The following is a 23,541-nucleotide window of genomic DNA, read 5'->3' on the forward strand; positions in this document are numbered from 1 at the left end:
GATAGTGACTTGGAGGAAAATTCCCCCCTACCAGTCCTATCTAGGGAGAACAGGGTCCCTCAAACCCTGACTCCAAAAATAATAGTCAGAGATGCTGGTTCCCTCACAGGAGAGACCAACACCTCTGAAATCACTGAGGATAGCCCCAGTGAAGAGGACATCCAGTTAGCCAGGATGGCCAAAAGATTGGCTTTGGAAAGACAGATCCTAGCCATAGAGAGGGAAAGACAAGAGATGGGCCTAGGACCCATCAATGGTGGCAGCAACATAAATAGGGTCAGAGATTCTCCTGACATGTTGAAAATCCCTAAAGGGATTGTAACTAAATATGAAGATGGTGATGACATCACCAAATGGTTCACAGCTTTTGAGAGGGCTTGTGTAACCAGAAAAGTGAACAGATCTCACTGGGGTGCTCTCCTTTGGGAAATGTTCACAGGAAAGTGTAGGGATAGACTCCTCACACTCTCTGGACAAGATGCAGAATCTTATGACCTCATGAAGGGTACCCTGATTGAGGGCTTTGGATTCTCCACTGAGGAGTACAGGATTAGGTTCAGGGGGGCTCAAAAATCCTCGAGCCAGACCTGGGTTGACTTTGTTGACTACTCAGTGAAAACACTAGATGGTTGGATTCAAGGCAGTGGTGTAAGTAATTATGATGGGCTGTACAATTTATTTGTGAAAGAACACCTGTTAAGTAATTGTTTCAATGATAAACTGCATCAGCATCTGGTAGACCTAGGACCAATTTCTCCCCAAGAATTGGGAAAGAAGGCGGACCATTGGGTCAAGACAAGGGTGTCCAAGACTTCAACAGGGGGTGACCAAAAGAAAGGGGTCACAAAGACTCCCCAGGGGAAGGGTGATGAGACAACCAAAACTAAAAATAGCAAAGAGTCTTCTACAGGCCCCCAAAAACCTGCACAGGAGGGTGGGCCCAGAGCCTCTTCACAAAACAATGGGTACAAGGGTAAAAACTTTGATCCCAAAAAGGCCTGGTGTCATAGCTGTAAACAGCATGGACACCAAACTGGAGACAAGGCCTGTCCCAAGAAAGGTTCCACTCCAAACTCCCATCCAGGTAACACTGGTATGGCTAGTCTCCAAGTGGGATCAACAGTGTGCCCAGAGCAAATCAGGGTCCACACTGAAGCTATTCTAGTTTCTGAGGGTGGGGTGGATTTAGCCACACTAGCTGTCTGGCCGCCTAACATGCAAAAATACAGACAGCAACTCTTAATTAATGGGACTAGAATAGAGGGCCTGAGGGATACAGGTGCCAGTGTCACCATGGTGACAGAGAAACTGGTTTCCCCTGGCCAATACCTGACTGGAAACACTTACACAGTCACCAACGCTGACAATCAGAGAAAAGTACATCCCATGGCAATGGTTGCTTTAGAATGGGGAGGGGTCAATGGCCTGAAACAGGTGGTGGTCTCCTCAAATATCCCAGTGGACTGTCTGCTTGGAAATGACCTGGAGTCCTCAGCATGGGCTGAGGTAGAACTAAAAACCCATGCAGCAATGCTGGGTATCCCTGAACTAGTGTGTGTGAAAACAAGAGCACAGTGCAAGGCACAGGGTGAACAAGTAGAGCTGGAGTCTGGAAGAATGGCCCAGCCTACCAAGAGAACAGGAAAGTCAGTTGGGAAACCAACTGCAACACAGCAAAAGAAAGGGAACCTCTCTTCTCAGGAAGAAGTTCTGCCCTCTGAGGGAACTGAGCCTTTGGAGCTTGAACCTTATCAGGTTGAGCTCTTAGGCCCAGGGGGACCCTCAAGGGAGGAGCTGTGTAAGGGACAAGAAACCTGTCCCTCTCTTGAAGGCCTTAGGCAGCAAGCTGCTGAAGAGTCCAAAGGCAAGAAAAATGGAACGCATAGGGTCTATTGGGAAGATGGACTCCTGTACACTGAGGCCAGAGACCCCAAACCTGGTGCCACTAGGAGAGTGGTAGTGCCTCAGCTGTTCAGAGAGTTCATCCTAACATTGGCCCATGACATTCCCCTTGCTGGACATTTGGGACAAACCAAGACGTGGGAGAGGTTAGTCAACCACTTCTACTGGCCCAATATGTCCAACATGGTTAAGGAGTTTTGCCTCTCCTGCCCCACCTGTCAAGCCAGTGGTAAGACAGGTGGACATCCAAAGGCCCCCCTCATTCCACTTCCAGTGGTGGGGGTTCCCTTTGAAAGAGTGGGTGTGGACATAGTTGGTCCACTAGAACCTCCCACAGCCTCAGGAAATATGTATATCCTGGTAGTAGTGGATCATGCTACCAGGTATCCTGAAGCTATTCCCCTTAGGTCGACTACTGCCCCTGCAGTAGCCAAGGCCCTCATTGGTATCTTTACCAGAGTGGGTTTCCCTAAGGAGGTGGTGTCTGACAGAGGTACCAACTTCATGTCAGCATACCTAAAGCACATGTGGAATGAGTGTGGAGTGACTTATAAATTCACTACACCTTACCATCCACAAACTAATGGCTTAGTTGAGAGATTCAACAAGACATTAAAGGGCATGATCATGGGGCTCCCAGAAAAACTCAAAAGGAGATGGGATGTCCTCCTGCCATGTCTGCTTTTCGCTTACAGGGAGGTGCCACAGAAGGGAGTAGGATTCTCACCCTTTGAACTTCTGTTTGGTCATCCTGTAAGGGGACCACTTGCCCTTGTTAAAGAAGGCTGGGAGAGACCTCTCCATGAGCCTAAACAGGACATAGTGGACTATGTACTTGGCCTTCGCTCTAGAATGGCAGAGTACATGGAAAAGGCAACCAAAAACCTTGAGGCCAGCCAACAGCTCCAGAAGTTTTGGTATGACCAAAAGGCTGCACTGGTTGAGTTCCAACCAGGGCAGAAAGTCTGGGTTCTGGAGCCTGTGGCTCCCAGGGCACTCCAGGACAAATGGAGTGGCCCTTACCCAGTACTGGAGAGGAAGAGTCAGGTCACCTACTTGGTGGACCTGGGCACAAGCAGGAGCCCCAAGAGGGTGATCCATGTAAACCGCCTTAAGCTCTTCCACGACAGGGCTGATGTCAATCTGTTGATGGTAACAGATGAGGATCAGGAGGCAGAGAGTGAACCTCTCCCTGATCTTCTGTCATCAGACCCAAAAGATGGCACAGTAGATGGAGTGATCTACTCAGACACCCTCTCTGGCCAACAGCAAGCTGATTGTAGGAGAGTCCTACAACAGTTTCCTGAACTCTTCTCCTTAACCCCTGGTCAGACACACCTGTGTACCCATGATGTGGACACAGGAGACAGCATGCCTGTCAAGAACAAAATCTTTAGACAGTCTGACCATGTTAAGGAAAGCATCAAGGTGGAAGTCCACAAGATGCTGGAATTGGGAGTAATTGAGCGCTCTGACAGCCCCTGGGCTAGCCCAGTGGTCTTAGTCCCCAAACCTCACACCAAAGATGGAAAGAAAGAGATGAGGTTTTGTGTGGACTACAGAGGGCTCAATTCTGTCACCAAGACAGATGCCCATCCAATTCCAAGAGCTGATGAGCTCATTGATAAATTAGGTGCTGCCAAATTTCTAAGTACCTTTGACTTGACAGCAGGGTACTGGCAAATAAAAATGGCACCTGGAGCAAAAGAAAAGACAGCATTCTCCACACCTGATGGGCATTATCAGTTTACTGTTATGCCCTTTGGTTTAAAGAATGCCCCTGCCACCTTCCAAAGGTTGGTGAATCAAGTCCTTGCTGGCTTGGAGTCCTTTAGCACAGCTTATCTTGATGATATTGCTGTCTTTAGCTCCACCTGGCAGGATCACCTGGTCCACCTGAGGAAGGTTTTGAAGGCTCTGCAATCTGCAGGCCTCTCTATCAAGGCATCCAAATGCCAGATAGGGCAGGGAACTGTGGTTTACTTGGGACACCTTGTAGGTGGAGGCCAAGTTCAGCCACTCCAACCCAAGATCCAGACTATTCTGGACTGGGTAGCTCCAAAAACCCAGACTCAAGTCAGGGCATTCCTTGGCTTGACTGGGTACTACAGGAGGTTTGTGAAGGGATATGGATCCATTGTGACAGCCCTCACTGAACTCACCTCCAAGAAAATGCCCAAGAAAGTGAACTGGACTGTGGAATGCCAACAGGCCTTTGACACCCTGAAACAGGCAATGTGCTCAGCACCAGTTCTAAAAGCTCCAGATTATTCTAAGCAGTTCATTGTGCAGACTGATGCCTCTGAACATGGGATAGGGGCAGTTTTGTCCCAAACAAATGATGATGGCCTTGACCAGCCTGTTGCTTTCATTAGCAGGAGGTTACTCCCCAGGGAGCAGCGTTGGAGTGCCATTGAGAGGGAGGCCTTTGCTGTGGTTTGGTCCCTGAAGAAGCTGAGACCATACCTCTTTGGGACTCACTTCCTAGTTCAAACTGACCACAGACCTCTCAAATGGCTGATGCAAATGAAAGGTGAAAATCCTAAACTGTTGAGGTGGTCCATCTCCCTACAGGGAATGGACTTTATAGTGGAACACAGACCTGGGACTGCCCATGCCAATGCAGATGGCCTTTCCAGGTTCTTCCACTTAGAAAATGAAGACTCTCTTGGGAAAGGTTAGTCTCATCCTCTTTCGTTTGGGGGGGGGGGTTGTGTAAGGAAATGCCTCCTTGGCATGGTTGCCCCCTGACTTTTTGCCTTTGCTGATGCTATGTTTACAATTGAAAGTGTGCTGAGGCCTGCTAACCAGGCCCCAGCACCAGTGTTCTTTCCCTAACCTGTACTTTTGTATCCACAATTGGCAGACCCTGGCATCCAGATAAGTCCCTTGTAACTGGTACTTCTAGTACCAAGGGCCCTGATGCCAAGGAAGGTCTCTAAGGGCTGCAGCATGTCTTATGCCACCCTGGAGACCTCTCACTCAGCACAGACACACTGCTTGCCAGCTTGTGTGTGCTAGTGAGGACAAAACGAGTAAGTCGACATGGCACTCCCCTCAGGGTGCCATGCCAGCCTCTCACTGCCTATGCAGTATAGGTAAGACACCCCTCTAGCAGGCCTTACAGCCCTAAGGCAGGGTGCACTATACCATAGGTGAGGGTACCAGTGCATGAGCATGGTACCCCTACAGTGTCTAAACAAAACCTTAGACATTGTAAGTGCAGGGTAGCCATAAGAGTATATGGTCTGGGAGTTTGTCAAACACGAACTCCACTGCACCATAATGGCTACACTGAAAACTGGGAAGTTTGGTATCAAACTTCTCAGCACAATAAATGCACACTGATGCCAGTGTACATTTTATTGTAAAATACACCCCAGAGGGCACCTTAGAGGTGCCCCCTGAAACTTAACCGACTATCTGTGTAGGCTGACTAGTTTTAGCAGCCTGCCACAAACCGAGACATGTTGCTGGCCCCATGGGGAGAGTGCCTTTGTCACTCTGAGGCCAGTAACAAAGCCTGCACTGGGTGGAGATGCTAACACCTCCCCCAGGCAGGAATTGTCACACCTGGCGGTGAGCCTCAAAGGCTCACCTCCTTTGTGCCAACCCAGCAGGACACTCCAGCTAGTGGAGTTGCCCGCCCCCTCCGGCCAGGCCCCACTTTTGGCGGCAAGGCCGGAGAAAATAATGAGAAAAACAAGGAGGAGTCACTGGCCAGTCAGGACAGCCCCTAAGGTGTCCTGAGCTGAGGTGACTCTGACTTTTAGAAATCCTCCATCTTGCAGATGGAGGATTCCCCCAATAGGGTTAGGATTGTGACCCCCTCCCCTTGGGAGGAGGCACAAAGAGGGTGTACCCACCCTCAGGGCTAGTAGCCATTGGCTACTAACCCCCCAGACCTAAACACGCCCTTAAATTTAGTATTTAAGGGCTACCCTGAACCCTAGAAAATTAGATTCCTGCAACAACAAGAAGAAGGACTGCCCAGCTGAAAACCCCTGCAGCGGAAGACCAGAAGACGACAACTGCCTTGGCTCCAGAAACTCACCGGCGTGTCTCCTGCCTTCCAAAGATCCTGCTCCAGCGACGCCTTCCAAAGGGACCAGCGACCTCGACATCCTCTGAGGACTGCCCCTGCTTCGAAAAGACAAGAAACTCCCGAGGACAGCGGACCTGCTCCAAGAAAAGCTGCAACTTTGTTTCCAGCAGCTTTAAAGAACCCTGCAAGCCCCCCGCAAGAAGCGTGAGACTTGCCACACTGCACCCGGCGACCCCGACTCGGCTGGTGGCGATCCAACACCTCAGGAGGGACCCCAGGACTACTCTGATACTGTGAGTACCAAAACCTGTCCCCCCTGAGCCCCCACAGCGCCGCCTGCAGAGGGAATCCCGAGGCTTCCCCTGACCGCGACTCTTTGAACCTAAAGTCCCGACGCCTGGGAGAGACCCTGCACCCGCAGCCCCCAGGACCTGAAGGACCGGACTTTCACTGGAGGAGTGACCCCCAGGAGTCCCTCTCCCTCGCCCAAGTGAAGGTTTCCCCGAGGAATCCCCCCCTTGCCTGCCTGCAGCGCTGAAGAGATCCCGAGATCTCTCATAGACTAACATTGCGAACCCGACGCTTGTCTCTACACTGCACCCGGCCGCCCCCGCGCCGCTGAGGGTGAAATCTCTGTGTGGGCTTGTGTCCCCCCCGGTGCCCTACAAAACCCCCCTGGTCTGCCCTCCGAAGACGCGGGTACTTACCTGCAAGCAGACCGGAACCGGGGCACCCCCTTCTCTCCATTCTAGCCTATGTGTTTTGGGCACCACTTTGAACTCTGCACCTGACCGGCCCTGAGCTGCTGGTGTGGTGACTTTGGGGTTGCTCTGAACCCCCAACGGTGGGCTACCTTGGACCAAGAACTGAACCCTGTAAGTGTCCTACTTACCTGGTAAAACTAACAAAAACTTACCTCCCCCAGGAACTGTGAAAATTGCACTAAGTGTCCACTTTTAAAACAGCTATTTGTCAATAACTTGAAAAGTATACATGCAATTTTGATGATTTGAAGTTCCTAAAGTACTTACCTGCAATACCTTTCGAATGAGATATTACATGTAGAATTTGAACCTGTGGTTCTTAAAATAAACTAAGAAAAGATATTTTTCTATATAAAAACCTATTGGCTGGATTTGTCTCTGAGTGTGTGTACCTCATTTATTGTCTTGTGTATGTGCAACAAATGCTTAACACTACTCCTTGGATAAGCCTACTGCTCGACCACACTACCACAAAATAGAGCATTAGTATTATCTATTTTTACCACTATTTTACCTCTAAGGGGAACCCTTGGACTCTGTGCATGCTATTCCTTACTTTGAAATAGCACATACAGAGCCAACTTCCTACAGCGAGCTATGCAAAACATGCGTATCTACAGCGACAGATGCCATCGAACACTTAAGTACCTTTGACTTGACAGCGGGGTACTGGCAAATCAAAATGGCACGAGGAGCAAAAGAAATGACAGCATTCTCCACACCTGATGGGCATTATCAGTTTACTGTTATGCCCTTTGGCTTAAAGAATGCCCCTGCCACCTTCCAAAGGTTGGTGAATCAAGTCCTTGCTGGTTTGGAGTCCTTTAGTGCAGCTTATCTTGACGATATTGCTGTCTTTAGCTGTGCTGAGTGAGGGGTCCCCAGGGTGGCTTAAGACATGCTGCAGCCCTTAGAGACCTTCCCTGGCATCACGGCCCTTGGTACCAGGGGTACCAGTTACAAGGGACTTACCTGGATGCCAGGGTGTGCCAATTGTGGAATCAAAAGTACAGGTTAGGGAAAGAACACTGGTGCTGGGGCCTGGTTTGCAGGCCTCAGAACACTTTCAATTCAAAACATAGCATCAGCAAAGGTAAAAAGTCAGGGGTTAACCATGCCAAGGAGGCATTTCCTTACACAACCCCCCCCAAACAAAAGAGGATGAGACTAACCTTTCCCAAGAGAGTCTTCATTTTCTAAGTGGAAGAACCTGGAAAGGCCATCTGCATTGGCATGGGCAGTCCCAGGTCTGTGTTCCACTATAAAGTCCATTCCCTGTAGGGAGATGGACCACCTCAACAGTTTTGGATCTTCACCTTTCATTTGCATCAGCCATCTGAGAGGTCTGTGGTCAGTTTGAACTACAAAGTGAGTACCAAAGAGGTATGGTCTCAGCTTCTTCAGGGACCAAACCACAGCAAAGGCCTCCCTCTCAATGGCACGCCAATGCTGCTCCCTGGGGAGTAACCTCCTGCTAATGAAAGCAACAGGCTGGTCAAGGCCATCATCATTTGTTTGGGACAAAACTGCCCCTATCCCATGTTCAGAGGCATCTGTCTGCACAATGAACTGCTTGGAGTAATCTGGAGCTTTTAGAACTGGTGCTGTGCACATTGCTTGTTTCAGGGTGTCAAAGGCCTGTTGGCATTCTACAGTCCACTTTACCTTCTTGGGCATTTTCTTGGAGGTGAGTTCTGTGAGGGCTGTCACAATGGATCCATATCCCTTCACAAACCTCCTATAGTACCCGGTCAAGCCAAGGAATGCCCTGACTTGAGTCTGGGTTTTTGGAGCTGCCCAGTCCAGAATAGTCTGGATCTTAGGCTGGAGTGGCTGAACTTGGCCCCCACCTACAACATGTCCCAAGTAAACCACAGTTCCCTGCCCTATCTGGCATTTGGATGCCTTGATAGAGAGGCCTGCAGATTGCAGAGCCTTCAAAACCTTCTTCAGGTGGACCAGGTGATTCTGCCAGTTGGAGCTAAAGACAGCAATATCGTCAAGATAAGCTGCACTAAAGGACTCCAAGCCAGCAAGGACTTGATTCACCAACCTTTGGAAGGTGGCAGGGGCATTCTTTAAACCAAAGGGCATAACAGTGAACTGATAATGCCCATCAGGTGTGGAGAATGCGGTCTTTTCTTTTGCTCCAGGTACCATTTTGATTTGCCAGTACCCTGCTGTTAAGTCAAAGGTACTTAGGAATTTGGCTGCACCTAATTTGTCTATCAGTTCACCAGCTCTAGGAATGGGATGGGCATCTGTCTTGGTGACAGAATTAAGTCCTCTGTAGTCCACACAAAACCTCATCTCTCTCTTTCCATCTTTGGTGTGAGGTTTGGGGACTAAGACCACTGGGCTAGCCCTGGGGCTGTCAGAGGGCTCAATTACTCCCAATTCCAGCATCTTGTGGACTTCCGCCTTGATGCTTTCCTTAACTTGATCAGACTGTCTGAATATTTTGTTTTTGACAGGCATGCCGTCTCCTGTGTCCACATCAAGGGTACACAGGTGGGTCTGACCAGGGGTTAGGGAAAAGAGCTCAGCAAAATGCTGCAGGACTTTCCTACAGTCAGATTGCTGTTGGCCAGAGAGGGTGTCTGAATAGATCACTCCATCTACTGAGCCATCATTAGGGTTTGATGACAGAAGATCAGGGAGAGGCTCACTCTCAGCTTCCTGATCCTCATCTGTTACCATTAACAGATTCACATCAGCCCTGTCATGGAAGAGCTTAAGGCGGTTCACATGGATCACCCTCTTGGGGCTCCTGCTTGTGCCCAGGTCCACCAGGTAGGTGACCTGACTCTTCCTTTCTAGTACTGGGTAAGGGCCACTCCACTTGTCCTGAAGTGCCCTGGGAGCCACAGGCTCCTGAACCCAGACTTTCTGCCCTGGTTGAAATTCAACCAGTGCAGCTTTTTGGTCATACCAAAACTTCTGGAGCTGTTGGCTGGCCTCAAGGTTTTTACTTGCCTTTTCCATGTACTCTGCCATCCTTGAGCGAAGGCCAAGTACATAGTCCACTATGTCTTGTTTAGGCTCATGAAGAGGTCTCTCCCAGCCTTCTTTCACAAGAGCTAGTGGTCCCCTTACAGGGTGGCCAACAGAAGTTCAAAGGGTGAGAATCCTACTCCCTTCTGAGGCACCTCTCTGTAAGCGAAGAGCAGACATGGCAGGAGGACATCCCATCTCCTTTTGAGTTTTTCTGGGAGCCCATTGATCATGCCCTTTAATGTCTTGTTGAATCTCTCAACAAGGCCATTAGTTTGTGGATGATAGGGTGTAGTGAATTTATAAGTCACTCCGCACTCATTCCACATGTGTTTCAGGTATGCTGACATGAAGTTGGTACCTCTGTCAGACACCACCTCCTTAGGGAAGCCCACTCTGGTAAAGATACCAATGAGGGCCTTGGCTACTGCAGGGGCAGTAGTCGACCTAAGGGGAATAGCTTCAGGATACCTAGTAGCATGATCCACTACTACTAGGATGTACATATTTCCTGAGGCTGTGGGAGGTTCAAGTGGACCCACTATGTCCACACCCACTCTTTCAAAGGGGACCCCCCACCACTGGAAGTGGAATAAGGGGGGCCTTTGGATGTCCACCTGTCTTACCACTGGCTTGACAGGTGGTACAGGAGACACAAAACTCCTTAACTTTCTGGGACATATTGGGCCAGTAGAAGTGGTTGACTAGTCTCTCCCACGTCTTGGTTTGTTCCAAATGCCCAGCAAGGGGAATATCATGGGCTAAGGTCAGTATGAACTCTCTGAACTCCTGAGGCACTACCACTCCTAGTGGCACCAGGTTTGGGATCTCTTGCCTCAGTGTACAGGAGCCCATCTTCCCAATAGACCCTATGTGTTCCAGTTTTCTTGCCATTGGACTCCTCAGCAGCTTGCTGCCTAAGGCCTTCAAGAGAGGGACAGGTTTCTTGCCCCTTACACAACTGCTCCCTTGAGGGTCCCCCTGGGCATAAGAGCTCAACCTGATAAGGTTCTAACTCCATAGGCTCAGTTCCCTCAGAGGGCAGAACTTCTTCCTGAGAAGAGAGGTTCTCTTTTTGTTGTTGTGTTGCAGCTGGTTTCCCAGCTGACTTTCCTTTTCTCTTGGTAGGCTGGGCCCTTTTTCCAGACTCCAGCTCTACTTTTTCACCCTGTGCCTTGCATTGTGCCCTTGTCTTGACACACACCAGTTCAGGGATACCCAGCATGGCTTTTCAGTTCTACCTCAGCCCATGCTGAGGACTCCAGGTCATTTCCAAGCAAACAGTCTACTGGGATATTTGAGGAGACCACCACCTGTTTCAGGCCATTGACCCCTCCCCATTCTAAAGTTACCATAGCCATGGGAAGTACTTTAGTCTGATTGTCAGCGTTGGTGACTGGATAAGTTTGTCCAGCCAGGTATTGGCCAGGGGAAACCAGTTTCTCTGTCACCATGGTGACACTGGCACCTGTATCCCTCAGGCCTTCTACACTTGTCCCATTAAGAGCTGCTGCCTGTATTTTTGCATGTTAGGAGGCCAGGCAGCCAGTGTGGCTAAATCCACCCCACCCTCAGAGACTAATGTAGCTTCAGTGTGACACCTGATTTGCTCTGGGCACACTGTTGATCCCACTTGGAGACTGGCCATTCCAGTTTTAGCTGGAGTGGAGTTAGAAGTGGTACTGTTCTTGGGACAGGCCTTGTCTCCAGTTTGGTATACAAGCTGATTACAGCTACGACACCAGGCCTTTTTGGGATCAAAGCTTTTACCCTTGTACCCAAAATTGGTTTGTGAAGAGGCTCTGGGCCCACTCTCCTGTGTAGGTTTTTGGGGGCCTGTAGAAGACTCTTCACTATTTTTGTTTTTGGATGTCTCAACACTCTTCCCCTGGGGAGGCTTTGTGACCCCTTTCTTTTGGTCACCCCCTGTGGAAGTCTTGGTCACCCTAGTCTTGACCCAATGGTCCGCCTTCTTTCCCAATTCTTGGGGAGAAATTGGTCCTACGTCTACCAGATGCTGATGCAGTTTATCATTGAAACAATTACTTAACAGGTGTTCTTTCACAAATAAATTGTACAGCCCATCATAATTATTTACACCACTGCCTTGAATCCAACCATCCAGTGTTTTCACTGAGTAGTCTAAAAAAATCAACCCAGGTCTGGCTCGAGGATTTTTGAGCCCCCCTGAATCTAATCCTATACTCCTCAGTGGAGAATCCAAAGCCCTCAATCAGGGTTCCCTTCATGAGGTCATAAGATTCTGCATCTTTTCCAGAGAGTGTGAGGAGTCAATCCCTACACTTTCCAGTGAACATTTCCCAAAGGAGAGCACCCCAGTGAGATTTGTTCACTTTTCTGGTTACACAAGCCCTCTCAAAAGCTATGAACCATTTGGTGATGTCATCACCATCTTCATATTTAGTTACAATCCCTTTAGGGATTTTCAACATGTCAGGAGAATCTCTGACCCTAGTTATGTTGCTGCCACCATTGATGGGTCCTAGGCCCATCTCTTGTCTTTCCCTTTCTATGGCTAGGATCTGTGTTTCCAAAGCCAATCTTTTGGCCATCCTGGCTAGCTGGATGTCCTCTTCACTGGAGTTATCCTCAGTGATTTCAGAGATGTTGGTCCCTCCTGTGAGGGAAGCAGCATCTCTGACTACTATATTTGGAGACAGGGCTTGAGAGGCCCTGTTCTCCCTAGTTAGGACTGGTAGGGGGGAATTTCCCTCCAAGTCACTATCTTCATCCTCTGTGTTGCCATCCACAGAGGGGTTGGCCTTTTCAAACTCTGCCAAAAGCTCCTGGAGCTGTAGTTTGGAAGGTCTGGGGCCCATTGTTATTTTCTTTATTTTACAGAGTGACCTTATTTATGTAGGAAGTTTGCTCTGTATGTGCTATTTCAAAGTAAGGAATAGCATGCACAGAGTCCAAGGGTTCCCCTTAGCGGTAAAATAGTGGTAAAAAGAGATAATACTAATGCTCTATTTTGTGGTAGTGTGGTCGAGCAGTAGGCTTATCCAAGGAGTAGTGTTAAGCATTTGTTGTACATACACATAGACAATAAATGAGGTACACACACTCCGAGACAAATCCAACCAATAGGTTTTGTTATAGAAAAATATCTTTTCTTAGTTTATTTTAAGAACCACAGGTTCAAATTTTACATGTAATAGCTCTTTTGAAAGGTATTGCAGGTAAGTACTCTAGGAACTTTGAATCATTACTTTAGCATGTATACTTTTTACATAAAACACAATAAGCTGTTTTAAAAGTGGACACAGTGCAATTTTCACAGTTCCTGGGGGAGGTAAGTTATTGTTAGTTTTCACAGGTAAGTAAGTCACTTACAGGTTTGAGTTTTTGGTCCAAGGTAGCCCACCGTTGGGGGTTCAGAGCAACCCCAAAGTTATCACACCAGCAGTTCAGGGCCGGTCAGGTGCAAAGGTCAAAGAGGTGCCCAAAACACATAGGCTATAATGGAGAGAAGGGGGTGCCCCGGTTCCAGTCTGCCAGCAGGTAAGTACCCGCGTCTTCGGAGGGCAGACCAGGGGGGTTTTGTAGGGCACCGGGGGGGACACAAAGTAGCACAGAAAGTACACCCTCAGCAGCGCGGGGGCGGCCGGGTGGAGTGTTTAAACACGCGTCGGGTTTCCTTCAGGTTTCAATGGGAGACCAAGGGGTCTCTTCAGCGATGCAGGCAGGCAAGGGGGGGGCTCCTCGGGGTAGCCACCACCTGGGCAAGGGAGAGGGCCTCCTGGGGGTCACTCCTGCACAGAAGTTCCGTTTCTTTAGGGGCTGGGGGCTGCGGGTGCAGGGTCTTTTCCAGCCATCGGGAAATGGAATTCAGACAGTCGCGGTCAGGGTGAGCCTGGGGATTCCCTCTGCAGGCGTCGCTGTGGGGGCTCAGGGGGGACAACTTTGGTTACTCACAGTCGTAGAGTCGCCGGAGGGTCCTCCCTGAGTTGGTTGTTCTCCACCAGTCGAGTCGGGGTCGCCGGGTGCAGTGTTGCAAGTCTCACGCTTCTTGCGGGGAATTGCAGGGGTCTTTAAATCTGCTCCTTGTAACAAAGTTGCAGTTCTTTTGGAGCAGTGCCGCTGTCCTCGGGAGTTTCTGGTCTTTTTCAAAGCAGGGCAGTCCTCCGAGGATTCAGAGGTCGCTGGTCCCTTGGAAAGCGTCGCTGGAGCAGGTTTCTTTGGAAGGCAGGAGACAGGCCGGTAAGTCTGGGGCCAAGGCAGTTGGTGTCTTCTGTTCTTCCTCTGCAGGGGTTTGTCAGCTCGGCAGTCCTTCTTGTAGTTGCAGGAATCTAATTTCTAGGTTCAGGGAGAGCCCTTAAATACTAAATTTAAGGGCGTGTTTAGGTCTGGGGGGTTAGTAGCCAATGGCTACTAGCCCTGAGGGTGGGTACACCCTCTTTGTGCCTCCTCCCAAGGGGAGGGGGTCACATCCCTAATCCTATTGGGGGAATCCTCCATCTGCAAGATGGAGGATTTCTAAAAGAGAGTCACCTCAGCTCAGGACACCTTAGGGGCTGTCCTGACTGGCCAGTGACGACTCCTTGTTATTCTAATTATTTTCTCCGGCCTTGCCGCCAAAAGTGGGGGCCGGGGCCGGAGGGGGCGGGCAACTCCACTAGCTGGAGTGTCCTGCGGTGCTGTGACAAAGGGGTGAGCCTTTGAGGCTCACCGCCAGGTGTTACAGCTCCTGCCTGGGGGAGGTGTTAGCATCTCCACCCAGTGCAGGCTTTGTTACTGGCCTCAGAGTGACAAAGGCACTCCCCCCCCCATGGGGCCAGCAACATGTCTCTAGTGTGGCAGGCTGCTGGAACCAGTCAGCCTACACAGATAGTCGGTTAAGTTTTAGGGGGCACCTCTAAGGTGCCCTCTGTGGTGTATTTTACAATAAAATGTACACTGGCATCAGTGTGCATTTATTGTGCTGAGAAGTTTGATACCAAACTTCCCAGTTTTCAGTGTAGCCATTATGGTGCTGTGGAGTTCGTGTAAAACAGACTCCCAGACCATATACTCTTATGGCTACCCTGCACTTACAATGTCTAAGGTTTTGCTTAAACACTGTAGGGGCACAGTGCTCATGCACTGGTACCCTCACCTATGGTATAGTGCACCCTGCCTTAGGGCTGTAAGGCCTGCTAGAGGGGTGTCTTACCTATACTGCATAGGCAGTGAGAGGCTGGCATGGCACCCTGAGGGGAGTGCCATGTCGACTTACTCATTTTGTTCTCACTAGCACACACAAGCTGGTAAGCAGTGGGTCTGTGCTGAGTGAGGGGTCTCTTAGGGTGGCATAATACATGCTGCAGCCCTTAGAGACCTCCCCTGGCATCAGGGCCCTTGGTACCAGAGGTACCAGTTACAAGGGACTTATCTGGATGCCAGGGTGTGCCAATTGTGGAATCAAAAGTACAGGTTAGGGAAAGAACACTGGTGCTGGGGCCTGGTTAGCAGACCTCAGCACACTTTCAATTCAAAACATAGCATCAGCAAAGGCAAAAAGTCAGGGGGTAACCATGCCAAGGAGGCATTTTCTTACACCTTAGCTCCCTCATCTTAAGATGGAGGTAAGGGGTGGTGTCGAGTTCCACCACATTCATCTCTGTACTAGACATTTTGCTTCTAAAAGTAGGAATACTTTTTAAGAATCTAAAACTAGTTCTAGGTTCTAATTCAAACTTTCACAAAACTTTTAAACTCTAAAAGGAAATGCTAAACAGGGACTAACACAAGGCCCTAGCAGGACTTTTAAGAATTTAGAAAAATAGTTCAATTTGCAAAAATCAATTTCTAATGACAATTTTTGGAATTTGTCGTGTGATCAGGTATTGGCTGAGTAGTCCAGCAAATGCAAAGTCTTGTACCCCACCGCTGATCCACCAATGTAGGAAGTTGGCTCTGTATGCACTATTTCAAAGTAAGGAATAGTATGCACAGAGTCCAAGGGTTCCCCTTAGAGGTAAGATAGTGGCAAAAAGAGATAATACTAATGCTCTATTTTGTGGTAGTGTGGTTGAGCAGTAGGCTTATCAAAGGAGTAGTGTTAAGCATTTGTTGTACATACACACAGGCAATAAATGAGGAACACACACTCAGAAACAATTCCAGGCCAATAGGTTTTTGTTATAGAAAAATATATTTTCTTAGTTTATTTTAAGAACCACAGGTTCAAATTCTACATGTAATATCTCATTTGAAAGGTATTGCAGGTAAGTACTTTAGGAACTTTGAATAATTACAGTAGCATATATACTTTTTACATAAAACACATTTAGCTGTTTTAAAAGTGGACACAGTGCAATTTTCACAGTTCCTGGGGGAGGTAAAGTAATGTTAGTTTTTGCAGGTAAGTAAACTACCTACGGGGTTACGACTGGGGTCCAAGGTAGCCCACCGTTGGGGGTTCAGAGCAACCCCAAAGTCACCACACCAGCAGCTCAGGGCCGGTCAGGTGTAGAGTTCAAAGTGGTGCCCAAAACGCTCAGGCTTCAATGGAGAGAAGGGGGGTGCCCCGGTTCCGGTCTGCCAGCAGGTAAGTACCCGCGTCTTCGGAGGGCAGACCAGGGGGGTTTTGTAGGGCACTTGGGGGGGGGGCTCAAGTTAGCACAGAAAGTACACCCTCAGCAGCACGGGGCGGACGGGTGCAGTGTGCAAACACACGTCGGGTTCCCAATGGAAATCAATGGGAGACCAAGGGTTCTCTTCAGCGAGGCAGGCACGGGGGGGCTCCTTGGGGTAGCCATCATCTGGGCAACAGAGAGGGCCTCCTGGGGGTCACTCCTGCACTGGAGTTCCGATCCTTCAGGAGCTGGGGGCTGCGGGTGCAGGGTCTTTTCCAGGCGTCGGGATTTTAGAGTCAGGCAGTCGCGGTCAGGGGGAGCCTCGGGATTCCCTCTGCAGGCGTCGCTGTCAGTCACCTCAGCTCAGGACACCTTAGGGGCTGTCCTGACTGGCCAGTGATGACTCCTTGTTATTCTCATTATCTCCTCCGGCCTTGCCGCCGAAAGTGGGGCTGTGGCCGGAGGGGGCGGGCAACTCCACTAGCTGGAGTGCCCTGGGGTGCTGTATCAAAGGGGGTGAGCCTTTGAGGCTCACCGCCAGGTGTTACAGTTCCTGCAGGGGGAGGTGTGAAGCACCTCCACCCAGTACAGGCTTTGTTACAGGCCACAGAGTGACAAAGGCACTCTCCCCATGTGGCCAGCAACATGTCTCGAGTGTGGCAGGCTGCTAAAACCAGTCAGCCTACACGGGTAGTCGGTTAAGGTTTCAGGGGGAACCTCTAAGGTGCCCTCTGGGGTGTATGTTACAATAAAATGTACCCTGGCATCAGTGGGCATTTATTGTGCTGAGAAGTTTGATACCAAACTTCCCAGTTTTCAGTGTAGCCATTATGGTGCTGTGGAGTTCGTGTTTGACAGACTCCCAGACCATATACTCTTATGGCTACCCTGCACTTACAATGTCTAAGGTTTTGCTTAGACACTGTAGGGGCATAGTACTCATGCACTTATGCCCCCACCTATGGTATAGTCACCCTGCCTTAGGGCTGTAAGGCCTGCTAGAGGGGTGAATTATCTCTACCTGTAGGCAGTGTGAGGTTGGCATGGCACCCTGAGGGGAGTGCCATGTCGACTTAGTCATTTTCTCCCCACCAGCACACACAAGCTGGCAAGCAGTGTGTTTGTGCTGAGTGAGGGGTCCCCAGGGTGGCATAAGATATGCTGCAGCCCTTAGAGACCTTCCCTGGCATCAGGGCCCTTGGTACCAGAGGTACCAGTTACAAGGGACTTACCTGAATGCCAGGGTGTGCCAATTGTGGAATCAAAAGTACAGGTTAGGGAAAGAACACTGGTGCCGGGGCCTGGTTAGCAGGCCTCAGCACACTTTCAAATCAAAACTTAGCATCAGCAAAGGCAAAATGTCAGGGGGTAACCATGCCAAGGAGGCATTTCCTTACAATATGATATGCCAAAAATCAGATAATGAGCAGAGTCAGCTTCATACAGATGCCACCTCCCACCATGCAGGGGTACTGCTCAAGAAAAAATTTCGGATCCAGTCTGACACTTGTGATAATTCTAAAGAAAGGGATATGCAGCTAGAAGTCCATCAGATTTACTCAACTTGAGAGACCATGGCGAATGGTACTGGAAAATATACACACAAAATCATTGGTAAGTGTTATGTTAAATCTTGATCAGAAGTCTAGGAACATGACAAACATTTTCAAGAACTAGGAACCAAACATTCGCATCAACACTAGCAGACACTGCACAATTTTTAGGATTAGCTGACAGCATCGGAATGCCAATGCCCATTGTGTTCTTCAGAAGTACCAGAATTAGATTTTTCGGAATTGGGGACACAGACCACAATTGCAAGATTAGGACACCCTAGTGTAATCTTTACATTCCAGAGGCACTTACCTGAAGTTGTTGCTCCTGTACTACGAGCAGAGGCCGTCACTGTGGAATTACTGTTCAGTCCGAGACCCATGCTACTGACACTGCTGAGACTGACAGACACGCTGGATGCTGGAGGAGGGACAGGTACTGGGACTGTGCTGGATGCAGTGGAGAAAGTATTTGCAGGAGAATGGAGACCTACGTCACTCTCCACTGCAGTGTGCTGAATAGCAAAAGGAAATGAATGAAGTTAACTTAATTTACTTTAACTCCATACAAGTTACGCCACTATTGAGATATTGGTACCCCAATTTGTTTAATCAGTTTAGAACGAAATATTGTAAATACATTTGTCTGTTAACTTGGTACATCCATTTCTACCCCAAAATCCAACCTTACACACACCATGGCCAGTGCCCTTTAAATTGAAAAAGTAGCCAACCTTAATATTTTCTGAAATATGGCAGAGTTATCATCAGTAAAGTACTGATGATTGCAAAAGCCCTAAGTACTAACAGTACCCATGAACGCAGGTTTAATGTATTCAAGTGATGGTTCTTGCGCACCCTCAAATTTTTAAAAAAATTGACGGCAAGTGAGCATGAGAAAATGAGGAAGGTAGTAGCATCATGCAGCATATTAGCAAGGTAGGTGGCAGCAGATAAACTACTTGCCTAATGTCAAACTGCCCTGGAAAGAAACCTATAAAGACATGTTGCAGAAGGTTTAGGTATAGCACAACACCTGCTGGGCCCATCAATAGCACCCCACACCTGGACTGGCTCTAAGATCCCACAACCTCAGTTCATTAGAATATATTCATGAAATAATTGAGGACCACAGTTAATTTAGCAAATTTACAGCTTACAAGCAATGCTTTCACCATAATTTCCTTCCTTTTTCACTGAGCCTGTGCCCTTCTTAATATACCCACAGACTCTGCCCCCTGCATTTAGTACCCTTATACTCATGAGCACTGTGCCCTACATTCAATGCTCTGTAATCCCTTGCCCTTTCTGCCACAGTTAAGCCTTGAGTCTGCTTCAAGTCCACCCGGGTGACCCTCAATGAAGAATGGAGAGAAAGGACCTCAGGCACGCATCCCAGATTAAATAGGCACCCGCACCTGTAGGAAAGTTCCTCGATTTGACATAGTAACCCCACACCTTTTGCCTCGTATTTGATTTTGACTAAAAGTGCACAGAGTTCCTGCTAACCAGGTGTCCAGTGCCAGATTTCTTGCACAGTTGTTTCTACTAATTGACAAAACCTTAAGCACCCACTGTAAGTCCCTAGTAAATGGTACCCAAGATAACTAGGGCCTGGTGTACTAAACAGTCCCCCTAAGGGCAGCAGCACGAATTCTGCCACCCTAAGGGACCCCTCAAGCACGAGAGGCTGCCATGGCAGGCTGCATGTCTTGGTGCAGACACAAGTGAAAATATGTTGTGGCACAGAGCCTGTGTGCCATGTCTCCTATCACTGCATGAAGTATATGCAAGTCACCCCTCTAGCAGGCCTTATAGCCCTAAGGCAGGGAGAATTATGTTACATGGAAGGGCATATTTGCACGAGCAGATATGCTCCAATCTCATCGACTCTTAGAAATACTGATTGAACTGGGAAACCATTTTAAGTATATGTGATGGACACTCATCACTATGGGTCCACCAGCTACAGGACAGCTTCACTAAAGCTAGGAATGTCTGGTATCAAATATCTCATACTGGTGAACCCACACTGATGTCAGCATTAGATTTACTAATACATGCACCCAGAGGGCACCTCAGAGGTGCCTCATTAAATTCTATCAGCCCCCGGTGTGCTCGCTGACCAGTTTCTGCCAGCCTGCCATCCGAGATACTGTTCTGGACCCCTAGGGTTAGAACTTTCTGCTCTCAGAAGGTCCAGAACAAAAGCCTGTTCCACAAGGTTGTGACATCAGCTGAAAGAAGAAAGAGCCACACAAATGTTGCAAACATAAAGGAACTCCAACCAAGGTAAGTGTGGCAGTTAGCAAGGGGCTGGGGCCAGTGAGAAACACCAGAGGTAAGTACAGTAGGTGACCCCAGCAACCAGGACTAAGTCAGTTACCCACCCAGTTGTCCCATGTGCTAACACAGAAAGCAATGGTTGGAGTTTGTGGAATTCAGGATCCTTGCCAGCAGACCCATTGCTTCCACAATTGGCAGAGCCCTGGTACGCAGCTAAGTCCCTTGTAAATGGTACCCCTAGTACCAAGGGACCTGTGGTCAGGGAAGGTCTCTAAGGGCTGCAGCATGTATTATGCCACCTTCGGGATCCCTCACTCAGCACATGCACACTGCCTCACAGCTTGTGTGTGCTGGTGGGGAGACATACCACTGCCTGTGACATAGGTAAGTCACCCCTCTAACAGGCCTTACAGCCCTAAGGCAGGGTGCACTATACCACAGGGGAGGGCATTGTTGCATGAGCAATATGCTCCACAGTGTCTAAGCAAAACTTTCAACATCTTAAGTGCAGGGTAGCCATAAAGAGTATATGGTCTGGGAGTCTGCCAATTACAAACTCCACAGTTCCACAATGGCTACACTGAAATCTCAAACTTCTCAGCACAATAAATCTGCCTGCCTATGGAGAACAGGGGTGCATTGGTTCCAGTCTTCCAGCAGGTAAGTACCAGAGTCCTCGGGGGCAGACCAGGGTTTTTTTGTAGAGAGCTTTTCGGGGGGGGGGGGGGGGGGGGGGGGGGGGGGGGGGGGGGACTGCACAAGTAGGCACACAAAACACACCCTCAGGGGCGGCCAGGTGCAGTGCGCAAAGCAGGCATCGGGTTTTGTATAGGAAACAATGGAGGGACCCGGGGGTCACTAGCAGTGCAGGCTGGGCACAGGGGGGGATTCTCGGGCCAGCCACCGGCTAGGCAGAGGGTCACCTGGGGGGGGGGGGGGGGGGGGGGGTCTCTCCTGCACTGAAGTTTGGTCCCTTCTTGTCCTGCGGGCTGCAGGTGCCGTGGTTGGTCCAGGCATCAGGTCTCTTGTTACAGGCAGTCACGGTCAGGGGGAGCCTCTGGATTCTCTCTGCAGGCATCGCTGTGAGGGTCCAGGGGGGTCATCTTGGGCTACTCCCGGAGTCGCAGTCGCCTGGGAGTCCTCCCTGTAGTATTGATTCTCTGGAGCTCGAGCCGGGGGCATCGGGTACAGATGGTGCAGTCTCACGCTTCCGGCGGGAAGTGTGAGTTCTTTAAAAGTTGCTTCTTTCTTGCAAAGATGTTGCTGTGGGTTGTTGTCTGCTGTTGTTCTCTGGAGTTTCTTGATCCTTCGAGTTTCAGGGCAGTCCTGTGAGGCCCCAGAGGTCACTGGTCCCTGACGGATGTGTCGCTGTGCAATTTTCTTTGAGTCAGGAGACAGACTAGTAGGGCTGGGGCCAAAGCAGTTGTCTCCGTCATCTCTGCAGTGCTTTCGGGTCAGCAGTTCATCTTGTTTCAGGTTGCAGGAATCTTATTTCCTGGGTTCTGGGGTGCACCTAAATACTGAATTTACGGGTGTGTTTAGGTCAGGAGGGCAGCAGCCAATGGCGGATTTCTAAAGGCAGGGGTCACCTCAGCTCTGGACACCTTAGGGGCTGCCCTGAATGGGAGGTGACTCCTCCTGGTTTTTCTCATTATCTCCTCCAGCCTTGCCGCCAAAAGTGGGGCAGTGGTCGTAAGGGGGTGGCATCTCCACTAGCTGGGATGCCCTGAGGTGCTGTAACAAAAAGGCATGAGTCTTTGAGGCTCACCACCAGGTGTTACAGTTCCTGCAGGGGGAGGTGAGAAGCACCTCCACCCAGTACAGGCTTTGTTCCTGGCCACAGAGTTACAAAGGCCCTCTCGCCAAACTGGTCAGCCTAGCACTAAGAGTCAGACAAATCCTTCCCTTAGGATTGGAAGGGCCTACCATGGAGGGGACAGTGACCTGGTGTAGTGACCAGCAGTGAAAGGGTGCATGCACCTTTTCATGCAGGCTGCAAATGGCAGGCCTGCAGACAGTTTGCATGGGCTCCCATGGGTGGCACAATACATGCTGCAGCCCATAGAGACCCCTTGTAGGAAGTTGGCTCTGTATGTGCTATTTCAAAGTAAGGAATAGCATGCACAGAGTCCAAGGGTTCCCCTTAGAGGTAAAATAGTGGTAAAAATAGATAATACTAATGCTCTATTTTGTGGTAGTGTGGTCGAGCAGTAGGCTTATCCAAGGAGTAGTGTTAAGCACTTGTTGTACATACACATAGACAATAAATGAGGTACACACACTCAGAGACAAATCCAGCCAATAGGTTTTTATATAGAAAAATATCTTTTCTTAGTTTATTTTAAGAACCACAGGTTCAAATTCTACATGTAATAGCTCATTCGAAAGGTATTGCAGGTAAGTACTTTAGGAACTTCAAATCATCAAAATTGCATGTATACTTTTCAAGTTATTCACAAATAGCTGTTTTAAAAGTGGACACTTAGTGCAATTTTCACAGTTCCTAGGGGAGGTAAGTATTTGTTAGTTTTACCAGGTAAGTAAGACACTTACAGGGTTCAGTTCTTGGTCCAAGGTAGCCCACCGTTGGGGGTTCAGAGCAACCCCAAAGTCACCACACCAGCAGCTCCGGGCCGGTCAGGTGCAGAGTTCAAAGTGGTGCCCAAAACACATAGGCTAGAATGGAGAGAAGGGGGGTGCCCCGGTTCCGGTCTGCTTGCAGGTAAGTACCCGCGTCTTCGGAGGGCAGACCAGGGGGGTTTTGTAGGGCACCGGGGGGGACACAAGCCCCCACAGAAATTTCACCCTCAGCAGCGCGGGGGCGGCCGGGTGCAGTGTAGAAACAAGCGTCGGGTTTGTAATGGAAGTCAATGGGAGATCTAGGGATCTCTTCAGCGCTGCAGGCAGGCAAGGGGGGGGTTCCTCGGGGAAACCTCCACTTGGGCAAGGGAGAGGGACTCCTGGGGGTCACTCCTCCAGTGAAAGTCCGGTCCTTCAGGTCCTGGGGGCTGCGGGTGCAGGGTCTCTCCCAGGTGTCGGGACTTTGGATTCAAAAGAGTCGCGGTCAGGGGAAGCCTCGGGATTCCCTCTGCAGGCGGCGCTGTGGGGGCTCAGGGGGGACAGGTTTTTGTACTCACAGTCTTAGAGTAGTCCTGGGGTCCCTCCTGAGGTGTTGGATCGCCACCAGCCGAGTCGGGGTCGCCGGGTGCAGTGTTGCAAGTCTCACGCCTTTTGCGGGGAGCTTGCAGGGTTCTTTAAAGCTGCTGGAAACAAAGTTGCAGCCTTTCTTGGAGCAGGTCCGCTGTCCTCGGGAGTTTCTTGTCTTTTCGAAGCAGGGGCAGTCCTCAGAGGATGTCGAGGTCGCTGGTCCCTTTGGAAGGCGTCGCTGGAGCAGGATCTTTGGAAGGCAGGAGACAGGC

The 23,541-nt window shown here is 49.6% G+C and overlaps 1 protein-coding gene across 27 annotated transcripts in view; it reads right to left on the reverse strand.

Moving 5' to 3' along the window:
- UBAP2L (ubiquitin associated protein 2 like) overlaps positions 1-23,541 on the reverse strand; it is a 756,258-nt gene that overhangs the window by 485,924 nt on the left and 246,793 nt on the right. For all 27 annotated transcript variants that reach the window (XR_011200006.1, XR_011200008.1, XR_011200009.1 and 24 more), the window contains one exon: positions 18,150-18,351. Coding sequence is in view for 22 of the 27 variants with exons in the window: in XM_069218134.1 (XP_069074235.1) it covers positions 18,150-18,351 (202 nt within the window). In the remaining 5 variants the exon portion in view is untranslated. The remainder of the gene's footprint in view (positions 1-18,149; positions 18,352-23,541) is intronic.

The sequence above is a fragment of the Pleurodeles waltl genome, chromosome 12 (assembly GCF_031143425.1).
Source record: "Pleurodeles waltl isolate 20211129_DDA chromosome 12, aPleWal1.hap1.20221129, whole genome shotgun sequence".
In the NCBI taxonomy this organism is placed as follows: Eukaryota; Metazoa; Chordata; class Amphibia; order Caudata; family Salamandridae; genus Pleurodeles; species Pleurodeles waltl.